The following is an 18,666-nucleotide window of genomic DNA, read 5'->3' on the forward strand; positions in this document are numbered from 1 at the left end:
CTCATTGCGAGAATATGACCATGGCAACATTGCAGTCACGGCTTTCTTTCTTCCATATTTCTTTTTTCTTTCTTTGCCCCATTGAGTTCCGAGATGAGACCAGCTCATCTCATGGCCAGCCTAATATCTCTTTCGTGGCTCGCAAGCAGGATGAGTTCTCGATCGCTGCATTGCGCAGTAATGATGTCAGATGCCGAGGACTCGACTGGGCTGCCACCTTTGTGTCTGCCTGCCCTGTCTGAGGCCGATGCAGAGCTGACTGCTATGCTTGCTCGGGCTGCTGCGAGTATCAGGTTGGATTGGACAAGCCACCTCCTGCCTGCATGCCTCCTGTAAGTACACCGGGCCAAGGCAACGAAAGAGCTGCACGTGGGTAGTCCTGATCCCGATGTAATGCAGGAGCTGCGCTCAGAGACCAACCTCACCCTCCGGGCAACAAAGGTCACAGCATGAGCAATTGGGCAGGCAATGTCCACCTTGGTGGTCCAGGAGCACCACCCAGGGTCATCTCTCTCCCTGGGTTTACCACCTCAGGGGCGCTTAGTAGCCTTCTGGGTCCTCATGCCTGGCCGTGATGCGGGGGTGTCCAGGCTGAATCAGGTTGAGATGAGGGATGCAGACAAAGTTCGCTTTCTCAACGAGCCCATCTCCCAGATCGGCCTATTCGGCAACACCTTTTGAGGACTTTTCCCAGCAGTTCTTGCCGGTGAATAAGCAGACGGAGGCTATACATCACATCTTGCTCCGGCGCAGCTCAAGATCAAGTACCCCGTCTGCTCGCAGAGGGCGTCCCTCTGTGGCGACGAAAGCCCAGGCGGCTCCACCACAGCCCTAGCCCAGTACTCGGCCCCAGCGTAGAGCCCCCCACAGGAAGCGAACACCCCCGCCTCATGGCCTGGCATGAGGACCCAGAAGGCTCCTAAGCGCCCCTGAAGTGGACAACCCAGGAGATAAAATACCCTATTTCGCAAGGGCGCAATAGATCCTGTCCCTAAAGTCAAGATGAGGAAAGGGTTCTACAGCCCTTACTTCATCGTGCCAAAGAAAGGCGGTGGGTTGCGGCCAATCTTGGACCTGCAAGTTTTGAACCGGGCCTTACACAGACTCCCATTCAAGATGTTGACACAGAAACACATTTTGATGTCCGTCCGGCATCAAGATTGGATCGCAGCGATAGACATGAAGGACGCATACTTTCGCGTCTCAGTTTTACCTAGACACAGACCCTTCCTATGGAATGGGCGTATCAGTACAAAGTCCTCCCCTTCGGCAAGTCCCTGTCTCCTCGCATCTTCACAAAAGTTGCAGAGGCAGCTCTTGTCCCGTTAAGGGAAGTGGACATCCGCATACTCAACAATCTCGATGACTGGCTGATTCTAACATACTATTGAGAGGGGTTGTGCACACAGGGACCTGGTGCTCATTACTCACCACTGAGTTAGACTCAGTGTCGATGATTGGGCATCACACAAGCGAGCACATGCAGTCAGTGCTGAACTGCCTGAACTCATTCAGAAGGAGCACAATGGTTCCTGGGGCATATGGCATCCTCGGCGGCAATCACGGCACTCGGGTTGATGCATATGAGACTGCTTCAGCACTGACTTCAGATTCGAGTCCCGAGATGGGCATGGCCCCATAGCTCATATCACATGGCTGTTGCTCCACTCTGCCGCCACTTATTCAGCCCTTGGACAGACTATGCGTTTCTAGAAGGAGTCCAGCAAGTGTCCAGATGCGTCGTGGTCACCACAGATGCCTCAAAGTCAGGCTGGGGCAACGTGTGCAATGGGCATGCAGCCGCTGGTACCTGGACAGAACCACAGCTGTGTTGCCACATCAACTGCCTATAGTTGCTGGCTGTACTGCTCATCCTGCGGAGGCTATTGCCATTGATATTGGGAAAGCACGTGTTGGTCAGGTCTGACAACACAGCGACAGTAGCGTATTTAAAACCCCAAGACACTGTACGTTTTCCTCGCATGTCACAACTCGCCTTCCATCTCCTCCTCTGGAGTCAGCAGTGAGTGAGGTCACTGCAGGCCACTCATATCATGGGCAGCCTCAACACCACAGCAGATGTGCTCAGCACTCAGCGGAGAGTGGAGATTCCACCCCCAGGAGGTCCAGCTGATTTGGAGTCTATTTGGCAAAGCACAGGTAGACCTGTTACATTCCCGGGAATCCTCCCACTGTCCGCTCTGATATGCAATGACGGGAGCCCCGCAGCACAGATGTGCTGGCACACAGCTGGCCAAGGGGGCTGCGCAAATACGCGTTTCCCCCAGTGAGCCTACTTGCACAGACCCCGTGCAAGGTCAGTGAGGACAAGGAACATGTCACCCTTGCAGCGCCATATTGGCCCACCCAGACTTGATTCTCGAACCTCCCACTCCTCGCAACAGCAACTTCCTGGCAAATTCCCATGAGGAAGGACCTTTTTCTCAGGAACGGGGCACCATCTGGCACCCATGCCCAGACCTCTGGAACCTCCACCTCTGGTCCCTGGATGGGATGTGGAAGACTTAAGAGGTCTACCGCCCGCAGTGCTAAACACGATCACTCAGGCCAGGGCTCCTTCTGCAAGGCAGCTGTATTCCCTGAAGTGACGTGTGTTCGCTAAGTGGTGTTCTTCCAGTAGCGAAGACCCCCAGAGATGTGCAGTCAGATCAGTGCTTTCCTTTCTGCAGGAGAAGCTCGAGGGGAGGCTGTCCCTCTCCACCCTGAAGGTGTACATATTTGCTATATCAGTGCACCACGACGCAGTTGAAGGTAAGTCCCTTTGTAAGCACGACCTGATCATGAGGTTCCTTAGAGGCGCCAGGAGGCAGAACCCTCCTAGTCCGAGCCTATTTCCCTCATGGGACCTCTCGGTGGTCCCCCTTGATTCATTCTCCCTCCTGATCATGCTCACTTCCATCAAAAGGGTCGGGGACCACTCACTGGATGTTTTTTTTTTTGGGGCACAATTCGGTGTAAATTCTAGAGACTGTTGTGTGTGAAAATCCCAGGAGATCAGCAGTTACAGAAATACTCAATCCAGCCCGTCTGGCACCAAAAATCATATGTGCAATTATCTAATCAGCCAATCGTGTGGCAGCAGTGCAGTGCATAAAAGCATCAGTTAATGTTCACATCAACAGAATGGGGAAAAAATTTGATCTCAGTGATTTGGACCTTGGCATGATTTTTGGTGAGAATTTCTGTAACTGCTGATCTGCTGTTAACAGCTCTGTACAATTGTGGTGAGAATAATATCATCTCAGAATGCTATTCTGAGATGCGGGTTGGCACAGTTTGGTGGCATGAGGGGGACCTACACAATATTATTATTGTATACATTTTCATTTTCAACTTCCAAACTTTCATTCAAGATTATATAATAATCTGGTCAGAATATTTAATTGGCTGGAAAAAAAGAGCATATGAGGCCCTTATGTCAAGTACACATTCATTTTGTCCACTACGAAGCAGTACTTGCTTTTTATAAACCACTACAATATTTTCTAATAATATCAAACCTTCAGTCAGCCATCACTTATATCACTTGCAATGGAATAGAAAACATAGTTAATCAAATTGCTAATTAATTAATGCTTTCAAAGTGTTCATGTCATGATGATATTTTGATTTTCTTGTCACATTCTTGTCACTCTGTAAGATATATTTTGTCAAGTAAACTAAATATTTTTATAACATCTCAAATAGCCGATGTTAATAAAACAATGCTCTAATGCCATTCCCTCAGTGTTTTATCAAGAGTGAACAACCTTGTTTAGGAGAAGGACCTGACATTGATTATATTAATTGACTATAATTATCTGTAAATGCCTCCCTGCAGGTATTAGGGAAAAGGCTTGAATCCACTTGAGTTAGCACATTCTGCTGCACAACCATTCCCTTAGTATGCTCAATGACCAAAGTTCAGCCATGCATCTTCATGGGTTCTTTGAGATCCATGAGTTTCTCTTTTATAACATTTACATTTAGTTCAGTTTTGCTGAAGCTGGTTTCTTTGCAATGTGATGCTACATTTTTTCTCTAAAACTCACCACCTCCCCAGCTTCTACATGCCTGAATCTGCTACATGTATTTGTTTATAATGTCTATTGTGCAGCAGCATGTAATAAATGATCGATGCAGCATGTCTTGTGTTTGTTTATATTTTCAGCAGCAGCAGCATGTCCACATACTAACTCAATATGTTTGTGAATTTTCTAGCAGTAGAAATCTTCAAACTTGCTCTGCAGCAGCAGCAGCAGCAGCAGAGTTAACAGCTATAGTCCGCCAAGACCAGGGGTTAAATTGGGATTTAAGATGTGCGGCCACCCTAATCAGAATATGTTGCACCAACCAAAAATAATAATAATAATTTTCAAATAATATAATTTTAATAAAATACATAGGTGTCAAAATGTGAATTTATTAAAAGGCCTGTATGGTATGTAATTCATAGAAGTTTTTTCTTTCAGATGAATACATTTAACTGGCATTCTGCCGTGAATATGTGTGCAACACATCAATGAAATTGACAAAATGTGTAGCCTCCGCTGCGCCACAGGGGCATCGTCAGGTATTTTGTCTGAAGAGCAGTCCTGGGGCATCTTCAGTGTGGCAATGAAGTGCAGCATCTCGTTCCGCTTTTATCAGGGAACAGGGGTTACAGTTAAGTAACCCAAGATGTTCCCTATCAAAAAGCTACACTTTGATGCTGCACTGTGGATGTCCGGACCCCTTACAGTTCTGTAGTTGTGCTCACAAGAGCGCAAGAGGTCTCAGACATGAGCTTGTCTCCCCAAAGGCATCCCGTCAATCAAGGCGTGGCAAGCCGATAGAGTGGTCACATAAACTCTGAGAGTGGCGGGGCATGTGCCTGCTGATAATTTTTCCAGCAGAATGTCCAGAACTGAAGCAATTTGGCAGTTAACTGGATCTGCGTTATGTGCACTGCACCATCTTTCAAAGACACCCCATTTATTTGCATAACTTCTTCTAGTAGTGGGAGCCCTAGCACTTAGAATGGTTTAGATAACTTCAGGTGAAAGCCAAGTGTCCCTCAGTTGGTACCCTTCAGGGGCCAAACATGAAGGTTCCATAGCTCAGGCCAGGGATGAAATATTGTCCCCTGCGCCTGGGACAGAAGGTCCCTCCTGTCCGGAATAACCCAAGGCGAGCCTACGAGGAGAGCCATTATCTCCGAGAACCATACCCTGTTCGGCCAACACGACGCTATCAGTAAGAGGCAAGACCCTTGCTGGAAAACTCTGGCCAAGACTCTCAGGAGCAGAGAATCTGGAGGAAACGCATACAGGGGCATTCTGGGCCATTTATGTGCCATTGGTTCCAGACCCAGGGGGGCTGGTTGACTCAGAGAGAAGTAGAGGGGACATTGTGCTGTCTGTTGGGAGGCGAAGAGGTCCACTTCCGCTCTGTTATCTCAACAAGATTTGTTCCACTTCCTCGGGGTGGAGTTTCCACTCCCCTGTCGGTATTTTCTATCTGGACAGTAAATCTGCTCCCACATTCGGCATCCAGGGATATAAACTTCTCTGAATGACAGGAGCTTGCCCTGGGCCCAAAGGAGAATCTGCCGTGCCAGTCTGTTGAGTAAACCTTCTTGATGGTTTATGTTAGAGACTACTGCTGTGTTGTCCACCCGCACCAGGACATGGCAGCCTTTAAAATACTGGAGGAAGTATTTCAGAGCCAGAAATACCGGCATCAAACTCGAGGCAGTTGATGTGTCAATCGAGCTGATGAGACTCCCATTCCCCTTGAGCTGGACGACCACTTAAGTACGCACCCCAGCCTGTCAGGGAGGCATCTGTCATTAGCAATTTGTGAAGGCAAGACGCACCTAGAGTGGGACCCAAAGTGAGGAACCGGGGTCTGAACCACATAGAAAGGGTACGTAGCGTGCAGCGTGTAACCCTTATCTGCCTAAGGGGACTGGCCCTTGGATGAATTCCCCTGGCTTTGAGCCACAACTGAAATGGTCTCATGTGCAGGAGGCCCAAAGGGATCGCAGAGGACGCAGATGCCATGACACCTAATATTCGTTGATACTGACGAAAAACAGTGCAACCTTGACCTAGCCTGACTTTACTCATCGTGTTCTGAATGGACACAATTCGAGCGGGAGACAATTGTGCCCACATGATGATCGAGTTACATACAAACCCCAGATAGGTAATATCCTGAGTAAGAGAGAGAATGCTCATTTTGACGTTGAGTCTCAGACACAGAGAAACCAAATGAGCTAAGATGATATCTCTGTGTTAAAAAGCCAGTTCTTGTGACTGTGCGAGTATCAGCCAGTCGTCTATATAATTCAGAATGTGGATGCCCCGGAGTCTCAAAGGAGCCAGTGCTGCATCCATGCACTTTGTGAATGTGCGGGGTGATAGGGCTAGGCAGAATGGAATAACCCGATATTGGAAAGCTTAGCCCCCGAAAGCGAACCTCAGGAACTTCCTGTGTTGTGGCAGAATTTCTATATGGAAATATTCATTCATGAGATCGATCGTGACCAACCAATAGTGATGTTGGATTTGAGACACGACCGTCTTTACAGTTAGCATCTTGAACTTGAACGTTACCCCCCAACCTTCTTGGGAACCAGGAAGTATCTGCTGTAGTAACCTGACTCTTTCTCTGAAAGGGTAACATGTTCTATGGTCCCTTTGAGAGATTTTACAGTTCTTTCCACAGTAGACATGCTTGTTCCGGTTTCACGGTAGTGGAGACCACGCCATTGAAATGCTGAGGACGATGATCGAATTCAAGTCTGTAGCCTTTTTCTACTGTTCTTAGAACCCACATAGAAACACCTGGCAGTAGCTTCCACGCTGCCAGGTTCTCTGAGATGGGAATCAATTTTGACACTTCCTGTAGAGGGGATGTAGAGTATTCCACATCCTGGACTAAGGCAGGAATGGAGAGAAGCCGGAGCGTGCTTCAGGATCAAGGGAGGGACCAGCTGGATCTGGAGAGAGAGCAAGCGATAGGGACAGACCTGTCTCTCGCTCCTCAGCAAGATTCATACGAGAGCCCCATGATGTAAGAGTGGGTGCTGTGTCTCGGAAGAATGCAAGATGAGTGTGAAGCATTTTGACTGAGAATAGATCGCAATGCTCGCACCCGCCCCAACGCAAGAGCAGCATGCTCTTCCCCCAAACACACAAAACAAAACTGGTGTGTGTTCCTCTCGCTTTGTTTATCATTAATTATTTTTCTTCTTCTTTTTTTTTTAAAGAGAATGAGAAAGGTGTCTGCACACTGCCTAACAATTCTAACTCAAAAAGTAGAAAGTTCTGACAGTCATGAAGCACAACACACAGAATAATCTGAAGACAAAATATCTGACGATGCACCAGTGGCGCATCTATTTATATCCCCTTTACCGGCGCATCCTGATGATGTCACCGGCAGAAGCTATACATTTTGTCAATTTCATTGACATGTTGCACACATACTCACAGCTGCTCACTCCTAAAGACGTTCCCAAAGCACTAAATCAGCACAGCATCTAAGTGTAGCATTTTGATAGGGAACACTACTGCACCTTAGGGGATCTAACGTGGAATGCGTGTCTGTATGCAGGGGCTTGTTGTCTTGTGCTGCTCTTGCATATGCATTCTCTACCAACTACCGCATCTTGACCGAAGCATAATGAATTTGAAATATTTTTGAACAAGTACACTCTAATTAGAGATTGAATGTGTCAAATGGATCAAACAAAAAATGCATAGGAGAACCACATAAAGGGAATAGATGGACAAACAAGCATGTTTTTCTTTTTGGAATCGAAGTTTTCAATTTAATCACTGGCCGAGACCAATATCCTATCATTATGTCATACTCACATTAACATGCCAAATCTTTCCGATGACTGAACTTTATTTATTTTCCAAAATGTTGTTGAGCCATAATTCTAGCAGAAAAAAGGACAAACTTACACTCTGTCAAGTGTAATTTCTATTAGATTGCATCTTAACAATCTGAAATCTGAATGAATGAGCTTCCATATGTTGGTGTCAGGGCTTCAACTCATCACTCGTGTTCCGCTTTGACCTCCATATGAAAAGCTTTGCAATTAACGTCTGGTTTCTATTTGTCTTCTGGCATCATCTATGTAATGATACATTATCTACATAGTCTCTGAATCATTGGCGGATGCTTTGAAAGGTCAGCAGACACATTGTTAAAGTTGAAATTGCATGAAAAAAGGTTTTAGGCCATAAATATGCACACTATGCAAGTACATGAACGTTCACGCTTCTAGCAACACAATCTCAAGTTTGTTCGTTACTGCATTCTGAAATATGCCAGACAATCAGTTTTCTCTTTAAGGTCAAATACAGTCATGGATAATAAAATGAAAAATAAAACATTTAGTTTAATGGCAGACATTTGAAGGGAACTCTATCACCCCATCAGTACTGACATTTGTTACCAGCAGAGGAAAGCAAGAGCACATGTTAATTATGTTCAAGTGGATACATCTGCGTTTGTGTACTTGTGTAGAGTATGTTTCTGGCCTTAAAGCTTTCAATAGGGAAAGCAGAACATCAGCCATATTGTTATTGTAATTTGAATTCCAAGGTTGAAAATCATTGCTGGACATCAACCTAAATGAAGTTGTAAGCATAGAATGTTAAAAGATTCTCCATTCAGTTTCTCTTAATTGTAGACTGGCATTCATTAAATGCATGTTGATGTTAAAATCCCTACCACTAGTCCTCTAATCTCAGTGGGCAGTAGAGCAGCTCTGGTGTAATGAGGCAGCGAGAGCAGGATGGCTGGTTTGGTCCCAGGTGAGTCAAACACCTAACCACTGAACACGCTTTTTAATGTATAACACTATAGCATACATGCTTCACTACTCTTCAAGCAAGAAGTAGAGAATGATTCAAAGAGAAGAGAGGAAACTTATGGGTGCACATCATCTTATATAGGTGAATGACAACTTTATGCTTTTTTGCTGTTAAACACAAGCAGCTACAGAAGACACCTATTTTTACATTGTCAAGCAGACTGTTCAAACATACTAGATTATACACAGAACATGCAATAATGGGGCACACATATTTGAAAGCACCCCTCGCAGAGTGCTCAGTCTGCACTGTAGGCCCTAGCATTTAGCAAGCGCTGTATGAGTTGAGTGGCCCAAGGGGTGGTCAAATCATGGTGTTTGCGCTGAAGGCAAGGTTTTCAGCTTATTTGACAGTCTCTGGCTGTACTGGCTAAGGCTTTGGTGGCCCCAGAGCACAGCTCAGTCCATATTCCTGCAAAAGTGCATTAGTAGTAGACTGCTAACATACAATGTAATAAGTAGTAAACTACCTTAAAGGTTTAGTTCAAACAAAAATGAAAATTCTCTAATAATTTACTCGCCTTCATGCCATCTCAGATGTGTATGACTTTCTTTATTTTTCTGAACACAGATTTTAGAAGATTATTTCAGCTCTTTTGGTCCAAACAATGCATGTGAATTGGTGCTAAAATTGTGAAGCTCCAAAATCCACAAAAGGGGCAACATAAAAATCCTCCAAATGACTCTGGTGGTTAAATCCATATCTTTATAAGTTATATGATAGGTGTGGGTGAGAAACAGATCAATATTTAAGTCATCTTTCACTTTCTCCTTCTTCTGTTTTTGGTGATTCATACTATTTGTGCATATCACCTCATAGTAGGCAGGGAGGAGAATTTATGATAAAAAATTATTTAAATGTTCATCTGTTTCTCACCCACACCTGTCATATTGCTTTAGAAGTTATAGAATTAACCAATGGAGTTGTATGGCTTACTCGTATGCTCCCTTTATGTGGATTTTGGAGCAACAACATTTTGGCACCCATTCACTTACATTGTGAGGACCTACAGAGCTGAAATATGCTTCTAAAAATCTTAATTTATGTTCTGCAGAAGAAGAAAGTCATACACATCTGGGATGAGATGAGGGTGAGTAAATAATGAAATATCTTTCATTTTTGGGTGAACTATCCCTTTAAGGATCTATTTCTACCTGATATAGCTCTTACATTTTTTTAATGAACCTAATGTAGTCAGGTTGAGTCAGTCATGTTCAATAATATTTTTTATTGGGAATAAAATAAAAAAACAGTCAATTTAGATGTTATCACAAGAAGCACATTTTTTAGTGTATATCATTTTTATAGAGTATATAAATGTCAGTCTGCCCTCAGTTTTCTTTTCAGAATGTTGTGTTGATTATTGCAATGCTCCTATGGTAAGCAACATTTTCTATGCTCACACTTGAATGATAAAGAAATAGAAACCTTTTATCCATATTTTTAAATATACGGTATACAGTAACTGCATTTTCTACTAATGCTTTACATTCTGAGGTTCATACATAATGTATATGTTAGCAGTGGTTGCATTGATTTCCTCCAGGAAATGGGATAACATCATGTGAAGTTAGGTTTGCCAATCTTTTTTGTCACTGGTAATATTTAATTTACAAGATTTTTTGTCATTGGTAATATTACATATATATATGTTTTATGCCAGGTCAAACCATTGCTCTCCTATTGTTTCCAATTTAATTCAAGAACCTCTGCAAGAGATAATTGGAAATACAAAATTGCCAAAATCAATTAAGAAACATATAAGGTAATCTGCACTAACACATAGAATTGGTTTATTTTAGGGGACTGATCATACAGTACACTATTGACTTTGCATACATCATTAACAAAAACAACTTTGGTAAGACAAAATAATCAGTTGCACAAAATTTTGTTCACGCACTAGCAAGTGCACACATGAGTACTTTCAAATTCACCAATACAAAAAGTTACCGGCAGCAGCTTGTTCATCAAGTACAACTGAATGGCACAAAACTCCATTCACTTAATAAAGGCATTAATAGGAAATAAATAGAAAGCAAAGAAAATAAGGTCCAAATATCTTTGACCAACATACATTTTATCTAGTGGTAATGTTGATAAATAATTTCCAGGTGTGCGTGAGGTTGTGTTTTTGTGAGAAGGTTTGAAAAATGTGCATTGCAATTTCTACTGTAAATTGTAACCTACATGCAATCGTACAATTTCGTTTGTTTTAATTTGTACAAAATTGTAGACATGCAAGTCCCCAGATTTGTAATGTGGAAGTAAGTGAAAGTTCAGAGTGTCAGACGTTGTGTACATGCTTATTAATTTCATGGCCAAACCCGATATCTAAACCTTACATACAGTAGAGTCTGTAAGGATGATTTGAAGAGTAGAGAGTATGTTATGTATGACAGATTTAGACACATTTAAGGAGATGTGGATGAGTCACCTGATTGGCTGGTGTAAAAGGTGTGCGAATTTGAATGACCCAACTCATATGATTACATACAATTTAGCTATAATTTAGCCAACTTGAAGGAATCTGTACGATTTCTCTGTACTTATATTTGTAGGTTAAGTTAAGAGTTGTGGCCTCGCATGCATGAATTTGACATATTGGGCTGTGGTGCTTATATGGGTCCAGCTCATGACATTTATTAATCCCAGTGGCCTTTCTTTTTCTTAGCATGATTTTCAGTCATCTCTAAAATTATACATATATATTTTTTTAAATGTCAAGAGTTGACAAATTACATTTTCTATGGACAGTTTTTGTTCATCCCTGTACTGAAGTACCTATGTTGACAGCTGCTGTAACTTGCTGCCACTCTGCATTCTCTCTTTTATTAGAAACTCTAATAAAGAAATACCAGCAAAAATAATGTCTTCAGGCTTTTACTTCAGCAAAAATAATTAAAGTAAAACTAATTATAAAACAAAATGCATTTTAAAGTTTTTTTAGACTCTCTTCCTTGGTTATTACATTTTTCCTACATACCAATTCATGTAGAAACAAGGCCATATTTATTTGCATATAAGGTCATGAATATTCAAAGCATGTGTTTTATGATCCATTTATAGCTATTTCGTATGGTGCCAAAAAGCTTGTACGTGTAAAGTGCATAATCTTTTGCAAACTAAGAGTCATAAACTGTTCTGTGCACAATGCATGTAACTGTGTAAATCTGATTTGTGTGCATGCTGATTCTACTGTGTTTGCATACACAAACATTAAATTTGAAGACAATGCAAAATGTTATGCATGTGGTCCACAGAAATCTGTATAGTAAATAAGGGACTAATCGTTTCTCTTTTTTCAATGAATGAGAAATTATTTATTATAACAATTCTTCATTATGTGATATTACATTATTTAATGTAATTATATGGTGAAAACAGCATCATTGTTCTTTTAGCTCAAAAATACTCTGCTTTGCCTTTGGAGGTCAGCACAAAAAACCACAAAGTACCAGATGACTTAATACTAACAAGTGATGTATTACCATAACTCAAACCTCTTTTTAGCAAACAGGTATTTCATACCTCAATAAAAACGCACTCCATTAAAGGTCTAAGTAAATCTGCTTTTTATACAGATGGCTTTGCTAAACTTGTGTAGCTGAGATCATGACATGTAATTTACATATCGACATTTAGTAGACACTTTTATTCAAAGCAACTTACAAATATGGAACATAAGCAATTTGTCATTCAATGTCAACAATATCTGCAGTATAGCACTGCCAAGTTCCCAGAGTAGCTAGAGAAGTATAGAAGCTAGCACAGAAGAGCCAGACAAGGAAAGGTTTATTTTTTTATTTATTGTTTTTCATTTTCCATTAAATAATAAAATAGTAAATGGCATTAAGGTGGACTGGTTAAATGCTCATGGAAGAGATGTGTTTTCAGCTGTTTCTTGAGTATTAAGATGGTTTAAGCAGATCAGGTGTAGGTTGGCAGCTCATACCACCACTGAGGAACAGAGAATGTGAATGATCTGGAGAGCAACTTTGTTGCAGTGGGACCACCAGGCACCGCTCTTTTATTGACCGTAGAGAGTGGGGACATATACCTGGAGGAGTAAATTGAATTAAGAGGGTACACTTCCATTGGGGGGCATGAGTGCTCTTTGTCAAGGATGAGACCAGAGATCCAAGTGCGAAAGCAAAGTAACAGACCTTATTATATTTTAAACCCAGCAAAGCTGGCGAAGTGTGATGGAGACCAGGCACTGTCTGCAGCGTGGAGATGGAGAGTGTGTTCGTAGGTTTGTGTGCGTAGTGGTAGTGTGACAACAACAATCTAGCAAGGAGCAATCTAGCAACAATCTAGCAATGAGCCTGAAACAGAGTGGGATAAATATAGGCAGAAAACAAAGCATGGTCAGGTGCCGCTTGTCAGCTGAAAGATGGCATGATCAGCATTCCCATGGAAACAATCAGGGTTCCCATGGAAACGATGATTCCATGAGCCAGCGGCACCTGAAACACACAAAGAGAACGTAACCACAATGGAACAAATCAGTGGACTCACTAAGACCTATCGCACTAGCTGGGAGGCCGACCAACAGAGCATTGAAGTATTTAAGTCTTGAAACGACTAGCGTTTGGACCAGAAACTGCGCTAATCCCAATTTTGTAAAGTGTGAACAGGTAAAACCGGGCAGATGATGAGATGTAGCCGGTGAAGTTAAGCTGCTCATCAACCACCACTCCCAGGTTCCATGATTTCCTATGTGTTTTCTGAGTTGCAGAAAAAATAGTGACCTATGTTCCTTAATGCTTGCCAAGATCTCCGAAAGGCATGCAGAGATACAATCTGAGACAGTGGGGTCATCAGGCTGGAATGACAGGCAGATGTTGTGATTCTTACAGTTGGCTGACCTATTATATTTATGACATATGGAAACTGCCAAATCCATATCCATACTTCTTTAGACAACAACTAGGGAAACCTGAATGGAAATCATGGAAATTAGCTAAAGTCAAATTGTGTTCCTTTACCACATCAAGGAACACAAAAGTCTAAGTTAAGAACTAGTCAGTTAACAAATGAAGTCTTGCCCATGACATGCTCTTTTTTGGATGTTGAACTACATTTTTACATTTCTTAGGCATAATTCTAAGTGTAATTACTCTGATGTGACATAATAGATCAAAGATTTCAGTTCATTTTTAACCATTCTTCACAGAAGAAGCTCTGGCAAAAGAGTGAACATAAAGAACCACATCACTGACTGCTGTTCTGATGTAATGATGTAATAACTTGCACAGTACATGTGCATATATTAGACAGTTCTTGGTACTTGCCAAGTATTCTAAAATTTGCAATATTCTGCCACAAATTGGAATTGAAACTAAATGATTTCCATTAAAGCTGATGTGGGTAATATTTTCAAAGTAAAAAATAATTGTCATATCCCAGCTTAATCTGCACAGCAAATATACTGTATGCCATTTGTAGGTTGAATTCACCCAAAAGTGTAACAACTATGGCTCTGTGGTGCTATAAAACCATTTTTCTGTTTGTTCGACAATGTCAGCAGCATTGGCCCAACCGATGAAGTGACTTAAGGTGGGACTGTTTGTACAACAAATGGAAGTTTTCTGTAATCAGTTTAAAGGCAGTGATTATTTCCCTATATTGACACAGAAATTACACACTTAAAATAGGCTTATAGCAAATAGCTTTAGTTAGTTAGATTGATTTATATAATCTACAGCTCTCAAATCTTATGTTTTCCTTATTTCAAGAGTGATATTTTAAAAAATATATATATTCTCTTCAGCATTAGACATCCGTTCAATGATAGTTATTTGTTTCAGAATTCTTATACATCTCTCCAACCTAATTATGAATCCATCCGCTTCTTTTTCTCAACGTTTAAATCACAATGAGTAATGTGTGGGCCTGCTGAACATCAAGCTCAAAGACCCGTAAAACTCCAAGGTCATCTCAGCACTACACTACAACATGTTCTCTCGCAAGACAAGACCACTGAGGTACAGAGGGAGGGGGAGGAGGAAAGCCAAGAGAGAAAGAGAGTTAGACAATATAAGAAAGCAAGGAAGAAGGGAGAAAGATGTGGAGTGAAAAGAGTTGCCTTCCCTTATAGAATCCTAATGTTGTGGTTTTGCCCATTTAACATAACTTCCAAATGCTACCCAGTGTACAAGAGTGCCCTAGATTTACTGAAGGGTATAAGGGCATAAGTAATTGGAACTGCCCATCTCTGCCCCCACACCTGAACAATACAAAGCTCCGCTGACCTCTCTTAGCATGGAACAATTTTTCAGCAGAACATTTGGTCCTCAACAGTCAGATAAAGTTAATCAACCAAACCATATGCATCCAGACAGAATGCTGTGCTTGCCAAGACCCCAGTGTGCCTCTCTTCCAAACCATCTGCAACTAAAGTTAGGCAAACAACCCAGAGGCACTGTTTATAATACTGTAAAATGGTTTTGTCTGGTAAAATATGCTTGACACTAAACTTCACTCAACAAACTGTGCTTCATTTGCAAGTTAATTGGTTGTACTCAAGTCAAAAATATTATTTAATATGATTAAATCACTGAACCAGACTACACAGGTTACACCAGCAAATAAGGGTTTTTAAGGGTTAGATCAGGTGAAGATCAATGTAACAAACATCTTCTTACATCACTTTCACTAATTGTACATAGTTTGCACTTGCTCCAGATAAAATTGTTTGGTGCATTTATTTCAGTTTAGTGGTGCTTTCCCCATAATGAGGTTATATGGCTGTATTTAAATGTATTCACAACATACTGTAGGGAACAGGGGCGTCGGACTGGGGGGGTAAAGGGTACCGAGTACCCAGGGCCCGAGGCAGGGGGGTCCCTTAGAAGTCAGTTTTCTATACATACATATTTGGTACGGGGGGCCCAGCAAGATGGTTTGTACCCAGGGCCCAAAATTTGGTGCTACGCCCCTGGTAGGGAACAATGTGGCAAAAGGGACATTAGGTTATAATGATATACTGTAGTGTAGGGCAAAAGTAATTAAGTACATTTGTCAACTTATGCAAATACATTTGAAACAGCAAGTTGATTACAATAAGTTAAGATAATGCTTAAAAAATGATCACTTCAGAAAAGGATACAACATTTCCTGTTAATTTCAATCACCTTTATAAGCACATTATTCTCAATTGTGATAGGATATATCAATGCAAGCCCACTTTGAACATTCTACATGAATCTTTTCACCATACTTATGAAAAACAATGAGTTTTATGGTGGGCCTTTAGCTCCTTCGTAATATCCTTTTTACCTCAAAAACAATTCTTTCACTTACTGAACATATTGGAAAAACTTTTGATTTCAACACATTGAATAAAATTGAAAAATGAAAAATAAGTATTTTGTTTTCAAATGAAATGTGAAAATTAAACTGCACAAACAGACCCAATACTAGGCACCAGCCTTAATCATATTGAAGATTTAGCAGAATCCACACATATATTCTGAACCAATTGCATTAGTGCTGTAAAGTTTGAGACTATTGAGACTTTTTTTTATGATTTTGATTCACAAAAATATCTATGTGCAATGCCAAAATTGCCAGACTAAGAACATTTTAAATATTTTTTTTTTTTACATTTCACTTAAACAGACCAATATGGAGAAAAACACATACAATATCAATCATATCAATTATCATATTCTGGTCCATTAAGTAACCTTTCTTTTATGCATTTAAGCAAAATGGTACAAGCTTATTCTCTTCAAATGCACTGACATTAAAAATAGGTCAGAAGTAATCCAGAAGTGATCAAAAAGCAAATTAGATTATTTAAAAAATGTAATCCAAGAGATTACGTTACTGACTACAATTTTGGACATGCAATTTGTAATCAGTAGCATACCAGATTAAAATTCAGAAGTAATCTACCCAGCACTAATGATATCATAGTGAATTTTGCAGGTCATAGTGACAAACAGTGCTGTGGTAGTTTTCTGCTGCTTTTTAGTGTGTTGGGGGGAAATAAAATGGCAAGTGCCTTTTACACCTGGGGGACCTTTAGACCTTTGTTGTACCCTGTTTTGCTTGACTAATTATGAACTGAGATGCTTCAAATGATGAGTGAATGAAAAGCTACTAGAGTAGCCAACTACTAGTGCAAGAGTGTGTGGTAAGGAGGGAGGGGACAGGAAGATTTAAAAGGCATTTGAATCCCCCCGTTGCAGCCCAAATAGTCACACAAGCGGTTCATAATACCACACATCCAACAGACAAGACTCAGTCACCATCCGCTGGGCAGCTTGTGGACTTAAACTATGAAGTTTATTTATTTGTTTGTTTATTTTACTTTCATATCTAAGGTTACATAGTGGAAACCCCATGCAGCAAGTGCAGTAAATCGTATATTACAGTATAAAACGGTGCCATGGAATAAAGAGGGGTGCAGGTGACCAAAACGACAGAACATATTTTAACTTACCTCTAAGAAGCATTATAATGAAATGCAGAATATGGAGACGCAACATGTTTGCTTTCGCATGAACAGAAACTTCCATCTTACTGGACCACACAGAAGGGCAGTAAAAGTGAAAAGTGCCACGAGAGCAGACCTGCGGGCTCCCTTCACGCGCTATCCGGAGAAATGATGACAATATTTGCGCAAGTAAGTTCCAATATCTCACTTGGATGAAATCCAGACGTGTTCATCGTCCATGTTCTTCAGCTAACAGCGGGCTCGGTTTACTTTAATTCGGGTTACAAAGTGTCCGAGCATCCAAAAACGCATATTTAAATTAATACGCCCTGGCAAGATAAACAGATGTGTCTTCTCTTTGCGTGACAGATTTGTCACAAATATTGTTTTTTGCGCATCCGAAATATTTCCCTCACTCCTCGTTTTATTCAACTCTCTTCTCCTCAAATCAGTGTGCAGTATTTCGGTAGCAGGTGCATTTCATGTCCGTGCCTTGGATACTTCTGTCTTTCTAGTAAAGTCTGGCTGGTTTGGAAGCGTTTCTGTGGGATTGTTCCCCCCTGATGTTTGATGCGTAAAGCAAGATCTCGGTTTCCACTGCATCCGCACGCGCATCCTCTAATGCGGAATTATCGTGCACAACCTAAAAGTTGCTTGAGAGCACGACTGCATGCTTTGCGCTTTCCATATCTTCAGTCTCGCTTAAAATAACCTCCACGGATGAAAAATTATATTATTACGATGGTTTCCTTAATCACAATATTCTTCTAATGTTATGGGGGGGAATCGTTCAAACGACCATTTGCATGTGGGTTTGAAGAGGTCCCTGTGTCAAGCTGTCCTTTTCACTCCAGCGCAGATACTGACTGGCAAGACCAATCTGAGGTACATTAAAGCATCACCTGAAGCACCACATCCACGATCAAGGGGCCCCCGTACTATACAAAGCTGCACATCAACCTATCAAATTATCCAAATAGCTCCAAAACTGCAAGATCTGCGTGTGTTTAACAAAAGTGTTCAATTCATTTTTCCCTTTTTTTCTCTCTCTTTTTTTTTTTTTTTTTTTTTTTTTGAAGGACGGAAGGGAAAGTTGGAGACACGGTTTATTTTCTTAATAGTTTATGGTTTTAATAGTTTATCATCAAATACATTATCAAACATGCAACAATAAATACATTTGGTATACCAGAAGTTCATTTCCACGTACATTACAATCGTTATTGAGTGCCAACTATAGGAGCGTTGCAAATCAAATTGTAATCACTGCAAAGCAACAGCGACCCCTTGTGAGCATAGCATTGACCTACGTCAGTGAATGTTGGGGGTGTAAGCAGAAAA

At 41.3% G+C, this 18,666-nt stretch overlaps 1 protein-coding gene across 1 annotated transcript in view; it reads right to left on the reverse strand.

Annotated features, from left to right (window-relative positions):
• Positions 1–17,500, reverse strand: part of LOC127630986 (transmembrane protein 132C-like) — a 345,492-nt gene extending 327,992 nt beyond the window's left edge. The window contains exon 1 of the mRNA XM_052108916.1: positions 17,332–17,500. Within this exon, the coding sequence (XP_051964876.1) occupies positions 17,332–17,407 (76 nt within the window). The 5' untranslated portion in view covers positions 17,408–17,500. The remainder of the gene's footprint in view (positions 1–17,331) is intronic.
• Positions 17,501–18,666: the final 1,166 nt, after the last annotated feature.

Source organism: Xyrauchen texanus, chromosome 37 (assembly GCF_025860055.1).
Source record: "Xyrauchen texanus isolate HMW12.3.18 chromosome 37, RBS_HiC_50CHRs, whole genome shotgun sequence".
Taxonomy (NCBI): Eukaryota; Metazoa; Chordata; class Actinopteri; order Cypriniformes; family Catostomidae; genus Xyrauchen; species Xyrauchen texanus.